Raw genomic sequence first — 11,034 nt, forward strand, 5'->3', positions numbered from 1 at the left:
AATAAGATATATCAGGCTTTAGATGGCTCTATTCATTGTTGGTTTTGATTTTAAATGGGATTTAATGATATATTGAGTCAGCCTTATCCTTTTATTGACAAAACATTTTATTTGACTTGCAAATGTGTAATTATGATATATTATGATATATGGAAATCACAATTAAGAAAACTTTTTAAAAGTTTTTTTCCCCTTTGGTGAATGCAACACACTTCTGTACATCTGTGCATAATTACTGATTTGCATCATGTGATTTTTTATTATTTGATTAATACATGTTAGCATGAATGTGATCCTAAGCTCTGAGTAGAGAAATTTCCAATGTAAATTATAGAACCCAAAAAAACAGACATTGATCTCCAATCTCTGTATCATTTGCAGACATGTTTTTGAAAGATCTGTGTGACAAATTTCTTGCTGTCAAGGTTTGACAACATGGTGGAGGTTATACGAGGGTGTAACTGTAAGCACAAGTTGTATGCAAGTACAACAAGCATTAAAACATTCAAAAACATGCATTTTAAACCAGTGTTGCTTGTAAAGCCCCACAAATATTGGATCATTTATGTTACATTATTTTACTTTAAAATAAAAATAAGCAGTTAGACTGAAGCCAAAAGGTTCTAAAATTGGGTCGTCAAAATCACTCGTCAAATACTGCCACTTTGTCAGTGGTCCTTAGCTTCAAAATATGACGCTGTAGGTATCCCCTTTCATAATTTCTGGACAGGCTCCACTCCGGTCAAGTTAGCAACAATAAATATTCAACTTGTCTTAGCAAATACAACAAAAAATATGTTTTATAAAAATTACTTACTGCAGCTTTAATGCTGTGAAATGGTCACAGTTTGGTTAGGTTTAGGCCCAAAAACTACTAGGTTTAGGAACAGACTGTAAGTAACGTTATGTACCTGCACACAGGACACAAACAGCGCTCTCCTGGGTTAGGCCCTGTGTTTGTTTGAGCCATCCAAGCAGCTTACTACTTGAAACAATTGTATCAAGGAGATTGCAACATACAGAAACATCCCTGCGGTACTGCAACAAAGTTTTAATATATGCCAACCGAGACCCTTCACTCAAAGGGAGAAGCATTTCTGCACTTTTTGGTATCATATGAAAGTGTGACATGTTGCAGAATGCATTGTTTTACAAGTTGTAAATTCATTAAGCAGTCAATACAGAGTCTAATAGAGTAGCAGTTAACGTTGCCGACAATAATACTAATTACATTGAAAAACGCATAATTTGTCATTAAAATAATGGTTGTGGTAATAAATAAGACCCCCACAGATGTAGGATTTTATAGCTTTCATGGGAGCTCATAACTTGAACCCTGCCTACAGCGTCATATTTTGAAGCGGACGGCCACTGACCAACTGTCCACTATGAATTGTCTTAACAGTAAACACATTTTCTAGTATACATTTTTGGACAATTAGAAATAATTTATTGATCCCTTTGAGGAAATTTTCTAGACAAGAAGAATTGTGAGAAAATAGAAATAATAATAATAGGTTTGTTAAAATATGTGCATTATACTTAAATATTTAACAGTATAATCCACATATTTTACCATAGTTCTTATGCAAAGTAGATGGTATACATTGTGGGTAACAGTTTAAATTAACCCTTATACACACCCTCTCTGTCATTTCAGAAATCTAATTTATTGAACCAAACTGTATTGTCCATCCTGTTAAAGTAAGAGATGAATATCCATTCATGCTGGCATCACATCTTCTGAATAAACAACACTCACCAGTAGTTCCCTGCCTTTTGCCTTTTTTCCAAGAAATGCATACTGACACAGTTACTAATTGTACATTTTAGGGTCCATTGATTGCGACAGCTTTTACAAACGGATACCATTGAAAGCTAAGAGGTGACTGGTTGCCATCTCATTTGAGGTATTATACGCTGTTTCTATATCACAACCCTATCTGCCCATACTGACATGTATTGTTCTTGTATCCCTTTTACACATGTTATTTTCCCTTTCATTTTGGCTTCTATTTATTGTGGACGCTGTCCATCAAAATAAAATGTCACAGCTATTCACAGGGTTTGTACCAGCACGGCTGTGTAGTATGAATGGCAAGCCCTTTGAAAAGTTGCAAATTAATACTGAGGCATCCTTTCATTGGAACTGCAGTATTAACCAACCATGGTTTGACTCATATATGCATACATGCATGCTTTAAAAAAGTTTTTTCTTCAAACTCTGCTTTACTTTACCCACTGTTGCTTTCTCTGACAGTTAGTTTGGAATTCCAAATGGAAGGGAGAAGGGAGTATTATTCATCCCTATGGTTCAGTTCCTTCCCTTTTGCATGTCAGAAGGAGATTTCAAATTGTGTTTTTAATTAAGGCTCATACATAGCAACATTAATTGACTGTGCCTAGCACTGATTCTGTGCTGGAACTCCATCTGGTCCCAAACCTGGACTTTATGTGGCCCTCACACTTGTACTATTTGCAGCCTCATAGCTTTAACTTTAGTCGTGAACTCTGAAGTAAAACCTACAGGAAGTAAGTTGCGCTTGTCTAATTTGATCCCTAAGGAAGGATCACATTAGGATTCAAAAGACAAAGTTTGATGGGCGCCCGGTTAGCTCAGTCGGTAGAGCTGGCGACCCATGTACTGAGGCTGAGTCCTTGCTGCAGCGGCCCAGGGTTCGAATCCGACTGGCGGGCTGTTGCTGCGGTGTTATCCCCACTCTCTCTATAGCGCCCCCTTCTCCTGTCTATCTTCGGGCTGTCCCTTATCACAATAAAGGCAATAAAAAGGCCAAAAAAAACTAGTAACTAAAAAAAAAAAAGACAAGTTTGATTGTGCTCTGCAGTAGCGTTGGGATCAATGGGAGTTCTGTCTTCACCACCATTGCCTGTCATTGCAGGTCAGCTCTTCCGGTTAGATTTCTTTTGTGTTCAGGGAGTTTCTATAAACCAATGTATCCACAGAGGTCTCTCCTCTCCAAAACAAACAGACCTGCTGATTAAAACCGCGTAAAACGCTGAATAAGAAGCAATTCCAGCTTAAAAGAATCACTGCTTTCTCCCACAACTGTTGGACCAGACAAAGACATCCCGGAGGCTGCGAGCCAAGTGCCTGCTAGCGTTTAGCTCAGCTTGTTTCTCTGATAACTTGAGATCCAGACGTCCGATGACTAAAATCCTTCATCCAGTTAAAATCTAGAGTGAAAAAGCACCAAGATCTAAACAGTGTATGGTAAAAATGTGGCTTCGAACTGGATAAAATTCAATGTATGACAGCTTCTGGCAGACAACCACAACGCTGATGCATGCACAAAGGGGATATGACGCCATTAAGAGGCAACTGGTAAAACGAATTGCGCGTTACCTAAAAGAATGACAGATTTGAGTCAGAGTTTGAACATTGTTGGAAATATTTGGGATAACGGAAGTACACTACTCAACTACATATAGGACATAGCTCTAGTGTTTATAGACATTTTAATAAGGATATGTTATGTAACTTATTATAGTTTTAAAGGAAGATCAAGTGTAATCACCTGATTTTATGTCTTAATCAAACCTTGCAAGGGATCAAAAGTTAAGAGCAATAATTTAAACAATAATTAAATGAGCTCCACCAATAAAAAACAATAATGGTGGAAAGTTCAGACAGCTGTATAAGGAGCACCTTTGCATGCTAGATACCAGAATGTCATACCGAAGCTTGCTCCTGCCCCTCCAGGCATGTATCCAGCTCATGAAATCATACATTTGCAACTCCTATGAAGCTTTGTGCCAAGAGTGTTGTCAATGTTCAGTTTACTTTCAAGCATGAAAACAAAACAAATTCTCATTTAATTACTGATAGTTGGCAACCATACATCCAGGTTCCACTGCAAATAAAACTGTGGTAACAGTCGGATTATGGTTGAGGTGGACATTAAAAGAGCTGTGACATCTAGCTGATAGAAAGTTTATGGCATGTTCGATATTTTAATGTCTCAAAGTCTGATCAGTTGTTTTAAATGTCACCCTGATAGGACATAACAGGGTATCTGTGGGTCTGCAAAAGATCAGAGGAAATGTATTTTAAGTCATCAAATTCAAATATAAAATCAAAGATATTGTCAGATTTTTTTAACATCCAGTGGTATTTTGGCAGATAGTAAAGCAAATTATGTAATTTCACAAAAAGGAATATTTTCCTTATAGTGATTCACTTGGTTGACTTTCCAACACTTTGCTCTAGGTCTATAAGATGTCTCAAAATCAGCCAGACGTGGAATGTTCTGTGAATATTCAAGGTCCCCAAAGGAGGAACCAGTACTCTTTCTGTTACTGTCCTCTCTGACCCCTCTCCCTTTTCTTCTCTTGCCATATAGTTTAAGTGGAGTCATAGTGCAGCAAAAGCTCCTTGAAGTTGAGACATAACTGTTTTTGTATACTTGCGTCTTTCCATTGACTTATTTCTTAACACATCATTATAGTCTTTTTACTATATTTACAGTAGTCTCCAAAGAAAAACAGAATTAATCTTTGAGTAAAGTGAGTAAAGATGTTTAAAGAAGCAAATGTAAGGTCATGGGCCAGCTGTAGGACACTGGTTGCCAACCTTGGGGTCCTGAAACCCACTAGAGGTCACCAAAGCTTCACAAGGGGTTGCGAGGCCTTCTTGACTTTCAGGGGTGTACAAAATGTTCTTTTTACACAGTAGGCCTATATCTCAGCATTTCATTCATTTCTCTGAGGAAAACTATATTCACTCTCTGATAAACAGGCTTGTCCTGCATTAGGAAAGTTAAAACAACCAAAGAGCTAATAGAACAATTAGAGGAAACACTGAATTTGTCAAAAAAAGTATAGTAAAAGTAAAATATATAATACATACAGAAAACTGTATAAAATGTTCCTAAAAATCATCAGGTAAATTAATCTCCGGTCAATATTATATCTCAAAATTCATCCAAATCATGCAATCTTTAACTGCCGTAAACTGTCAACTTACTGTCTTAGTGTTAAACAAAAAAATTGACAGGCATGAATTTAGAGAAAGTTTAGATTATTATTCAAGATGTTATTCTAAAAAAAATCTTACAGGATAGGGACACAGTGAAGACCTTATCCTTAAAGGTAAACAACCAAAAATCTAATAAAATAATGTAAAGACAACACTGTATTTGTCAAAAAAGAAGCCTATCAAGCATATATGATTGTTAAAAAATGATTAAAAAAATATAGATTACAGACAATGAATTGTATTGAAGTCCCTAAAATCAAACTTTTTATAAAACTCAAACAAAGACCCTCACTGAAGTACAAGCTCATGTTTCTCATTAAACTTTAAGTGCAACTTATCAAAAAGATGCATTTCAATGCAGCTTCAGTGTTTACCTCTTTATAAAGGCACTGGTCAGGGGGTAATGGGCTAAAACAATGGTTCAGACGGGGTACATTAATGAAACAAATTTGAGAACCACTGTGAGCAATCAATAAAAATCTGACATTATCTGGTCTTAAAGTGAGCCCAGTGTGGCTCTATGAAACCTACAGATACCTTGTGTTGTTGTGTGTGAAATCCACAGAGACTATAGAGGAAAGTAAAATGCGGTTGAAGCTCTCGGCTGTGTGTGTCTGTGCTGCCAGCAGAATATTCCAGGAGGCCATGGAGAAGTCAGGCTGGACTTTCAATACTGCTTCTGTGTACAGGTGATGCCATCCAGCAGTAACCACTACAGCATCCACGTGAGCCAGAGCGGAGGTGGCAACAGATGAAGAACAGCTGGAAAACAAAAGTAAATAATCATCACAGAAAAAAACGACGTCAGTCAGTACAGCAGTGGTATAAAGCCCGACCTGCTACGGAGATCCCTCTGACTACCCTGTAGGCCGGTATCCATGTGTAGAGATTTGCTGGTTTATATTTGAATTTTGCTTTTCTTGGATTGTGACTTTTTTTTGTCTTGGGCTTAATCAATAATGAAACTTTTTTTAAAGTATTTAGTTCTGATTATTAAGTTTGTTTCTTTTGATCCTCACTTAAAAAAAAAAGCAATGTACGTTTTACTACACCTCTTTTTGCGTGCATGTCTGCGGAGACACTGTGGACACGTCTTTTTTTTATCTTTGAGCGATTGAAATATTGTCAGTTTGCACATACAAACCACTGTGGCTCAGTGGACACGGTACCGGTTCATGTATCTAAACAACACAAGACAAACCAATAACACCCAGTAGCTTCGGTTCTAGCAATGTGGTCACTAAACGTACCCATTTTTGGCAATAAGAGGACTACAATATTTTCAAAGTCCTGTTTTATAAATGTTTTGTTGTCTGGAGAAAATGATAGAAAAAGTTGTGCTTTTAATTCTATGTCAGATTTAAAAGGAAATGTATTACTGTAAATTGTGTTCCAGTCATTGCATATAGTGCTTTAGAGAGGGACAATATTCTTCAGTGCCTGAGGAATACCATGACAGATCCTGCGCTGTTGGTTAGCTGTGTATGTGCTGTTTTGCTTTCCAACTGTGGCTAATTTGATACCAGCATATTTACACAGTGAGCTATAGTGTGCACAATTAGAAAAAGACGACACAAGGTTGGCGTCGTGGATCTGCACTCTCATTCTTCTACGTCACTGCGACTCTGGAGCTCAGTAGCATGAAAAGAAACCAATCCAAAGCACACTTGATAGTTTTGGGAATACTAGACGAACCGTGTTGTATCCTCACATTTCACAAGGACGATGTTTGTTTGATATAACTGTCTTTACCTGTCTGGTGTCACACAAAAGGCAATATTTCAAGAATATTTTTTTGCAAATTGCGTTTCTTTCCGAGGATGAAGGAGTGCAGCAGATGAGTGTTGCTTATTACCTCAGTCCTGTGTGTTTTGTAACGATGACCAGAGAACTTGTATGAAGAATGTCACATTATGTCTTGCTGACAGAGTGAAGTTGTTGCACTGTTATTCGAGTGGGGCTGAGAGTGGATTTCATTTGCACATTAGTTGGCTCTTTGCAGTGGACTTTTATTTATAACTCAGTTCTGGTGGTCAGGACAAATGTCAGGACATTTATTTACTGTTTTTAAATTTTGACGGTTGCCTGCACACCACTGGTTGAGCTACCATCACTGCGTTAAACAGATTTTCATACAAGCATTACATCAAATGTAGAGATGTTCCGATACCATTTTTCCTTTGGTTACGATACCTAAACCCTGTGTATCGGCTAAGTACCGATCCGATACATGTGCTTAAATTATAATATTTTTATTTTTTAACGTTTAAACATATACTACTAAGCACAGTAGTAGGTAGGTAACTTTTATAAAAATAACTTTTTGTCATATTTGGTCAAACTTTTACTATATCCTGACAGTAGTATATGAGATAGATAATGTGTGGAAAAATCCTCCTAGTGCTCCTAATGGCATTTGCAAGAATCCACCACGGCTGAACAAAAACAACCAATCAGAGCCAAGAAATATAGTTGATTGTTGAGTCTCATTCCCAGGTCATCCAGTACTGATGCTTTGGGTTGGTTGATTGTTGAGTCACCTGGGAATGAGACTCAACAGTCCCTCCAGGAAGTTGCAATCACAACAATTAATGCAAATTCAAATTGCAATTTTGTCTAATCACTGCAACTTTTCTGCAAATTTGACCAATCATTGTAAAAGCCTAAAAATGATTAGGAAATTATATTGCAATAATAAATTCTGTGGTATCAGATTGGTGCACAGATGCGTACTTGCCAATACCCAAGCACATTTTAGGCAGTATTGGAGGAATTTCCTGGTATCGGAACAACGCTAAAAAAATGTAAAGGATGTTATTTATAATTTCATGTAATAGGAATTTGCTATAACTAAAGAGTCAGTCTTTCTTTAAAGTTTGAAATGGTTTATAAATTGATAAATGTATATGCTGTTTTCTTCCTCTCTGTGCTAATAATACAGATATTTTACAAATTACTTTTACAAACCACAGGAAGCTGAATGCTGGACTGTTTCTAAAATGGGGAGTAAGTAATAATCCAAAAAAGAAAAAAAGAAAATGTATACGTCGTTAATTAAAAAGAGAAACATGTATGTTCCCTTGTATGATGATTTACATTTCTAAGGATTTGTATCAATATTTTTGTGGTTGTTAATGATTATATGAATAATATCTATATAACTACCAGTAATAATTAGTATGTACTGTATAGCCATCCAGTTCTCTCTCCATTCCCAGTCATCCCCTACAATAATCTTTAGTTGATCATTAATGTATTTCAGTAATGTATACAAAAGAAAATCCAATGACCTTATATAGGAGTGCTGTCTTTGATACCAGTGTAGTGGTCTATACACAGATTTGTTAACCTTTAAAACTGTCACCACCTTTGTCTCTCCTCTCACTCTTTCTCCTAGTAACTAGTAATAGATGTTAGTCACAGTAGATACTATTAGCTTGTACTCATTAGATCTAGGACCAGTAAGGATATAACCTTCTCATTTTTCCATCTGGGGAAAAAAAAGCTGACATGGGTTTCACTTGTATTTTTATTTTCCTGTCCACTTTCTGTTCTGTGCTGCTCTCATGTGAACCAAAGCTCGTATTGAAAACATTTGATGGAAGATTTGCTGTAAGTTGTTCTTGTAAACAAGGCATTAATTGGATCCCCACCCTTGAATGTTATAAAACAAAAGGGGGTTTGCCATACTACCTTAAATGCTAATGCTAGATATGCAAAACACTTTGATTTGTCAGGCTATAATTTGAGTTAAAGAGCAAGAGGGATATAACATATTTTTCTATAGTCATAACAGATTAATGATAATGACAGTAATAACAATGACTATTATAAATATCATTAATCTGAGCTGTATGTTTTGATATTTGTACTCTTAAATATCCCAGTGGCTGATGGTACTACTTTTTGAATACTGTTTGTTTTTACTTCAGTACATGTACATTTTAGTTTAAACTCAATTTAAATGATTATTTTATTTGCTCTTGAATTGTGGAAACAGCTCATACTTTAATCAGTCATCATCGTTAGAATGCCAATCACAAAAGCTTGTTATCCAGTTTACTGCAGTTCAAAGCACTACTCATACTTACCAAAATGCCAAAATACTTACACAGCCGTACCAGGACACACTTTTTGTTGCCAGGCTTTGTGACTCATGAAGTAAGTTGGCTGTGGTGTTAAAAAAAAAAAAGGTCACCTTCCATGGAGTCTGCCATGTTAAACTGCAATGTTGCTACAGTAGCCCAGAAAGGACAAACCAAACACTGGCTCTAGATAGGGCCACTGTAGTTTCTCCTTTTAAGAGGTCAAGTTGCAGTGTGTTGAGTGCTCAGGGCCACCATAATTTGTGGAATACATAATGCCAGATTAGGGTGGTCAAATTAAGTCAAATTAATTTTATTAATACAGCTCATTTACAAGTATAGCTGTAGCTCTGGTTCAAACCTGCTGGCCATCTGGGGCCTTTCTGTGTGGAGTCTGCATGTTCTACCTGCGTGTGTGGCTGAGGGCGCTCCTCTGGGTACTTTTCTCTCACAGTATATGCAAAACATAAACTACCAGGCTTTTCCCAATTCTTTATCCCTTTAATATCTGTAAATGGTCTGTGAAGTTGGAGTCTTGCTTAAATAATAACAAAAATGGCAATACTACTAGTACTTTACAGGACATGAACCTCACTACAGAAAACCCATTTTCTGTGTGTGTGTGTGTGTGTGTGTGTGTGTGTGTGTGTGTGTGTGCAAAAACATGTATGCTTATAGAATAGGTCATTTTAGATCTGTGGTTTGACAGATACAAGGCTTCCTCAGTAGTACAGTACTGTGTCTTTGTGGACAGTGGTGAGGGAGTTTATTGTACTGTTATACAGTATATGCATATATATTCATGCCCCATGGTCACAGCAGGTGTTACAAACTGTGTAAACATCAACCTGCCTTGGTTAATTTTGGAATAAAGGATTATTAAAGTATGAGCTGTTTCCTCTTTAGAGTAGCTGATCCAGTTCCATATTCTTATATAGTAAACCTTAATTGCTTCAGATTCAGGCTTTTATTTGATCTTACCGCTCGCACTTTAAGGTAGCATGGCTCTGTTGTTGCTGTACTTTACTTTAATACTGACAGCAGTTTACAGCTAATGAATGTTACACATCTTGCTAGATGAGTTCATCATTGGATAATAGTTGGCTAGAAAAAAAGCGAAAACAAACGTGATCTGAAGGTGTTGGAATATGTATTGTGAGTGTACTACTGATCCACTTAAACTTGAATCTTGAGGCAAGTGCTAGGTAATGGCCAACAGCACATCTTGTCACTGTAACACAGCTCATGCCCACTGGTAGGTCATGTACACACAGATCAATGGTTAAGGCCTGTGTAGGTATATACACACACACACACACACACACACACACACACATATAGCTTTATGGGGAAATGCTAACTTTTTACCATAAAGCAGAGGAAATTACACTTAATAATAATAATTTAATTTGGAGCGTTACCAGCAGTGGCACAATTTCCTCTGACTTTGAAGGTTTCATGTTTTTAGAGGTGGTTCAGTTATTCATGTCTCATCATCTAGCAGTAGAAGCTTGTCCTCCATCTGGAGGTCTCTGATTGCCTTGCCCATTCCTACCACTTGCCCATTTTTTAATGTTAATAAACTTTTTACCATGAGAGCTGACTGAATGGACTGACTGTCTGAAAGCATCTTTCAGGTCTTCTTGTATGGCTTGCTCAAGCCCCGTTGTAGAAAAAAAGAAAAGAAAAAAGTGGATGGGGGTCTCTCACATCCCAGATGTTGAAAGTATAATTTTATATTTGTATTTTCAAATAATGATAATAAAAGATGTTTGTGAAAGGTATCCATCCTCTACTCTGGTCCAGAAATCAATGTGTTTGTTTAAAAAACTTAATAAAACTGTTATCAACCAGCACAACTAATGGTTTTACTGCTGAACATTCAATTCAATTCAATTCAATTTTATTTGTATTGCGCCAATTCATAACAGAAGCTATCTCAGGACACTTTTC

General features: G+C 36.8%; 1 protein-coding gene across 1 annotated transcript in view; it reads left to right on the forward strand.

Moving 5' to 3' along the window:
- The window catches only part of LOC118341925 (RNA-binding protein Musashi homolog 2-like), a 37,341-nt gene extending 26,476 nt beyond the window's left edge, over positions 1 to 10,865 (forward strand). Inside the window, exon 5 of the mRNA XM_035680343.1 lies at positions 5,686 to 10,865. Coding sequence (XP_035536236.1) covers positions 5,686 to 5,751 — 66 coding nt within the window. The 3' untranslated portion in view covers positions 5,752 to 10,865. The remainder of the gene's footprint in view (positions 1 to 5,685) is intronic.
- Positions 10,866 to 11,034: the final 169 nt, after the last annotated feature.

Source organism: Morone saxatilis, unplaced genomic scaffold (assembly GCF_004916995.1).
Source record: "Morone saxatilis isolate NCDOM2014 unplaced genomic scaffold, NCSU_SB_2.0 Contig8, whole genome shotgun sequence".
Lineage (NCBI taxonomy): Eukaryota > Metazoa > Chordata > Actinopteri > Moronidae > Morone > Morone saxatilis.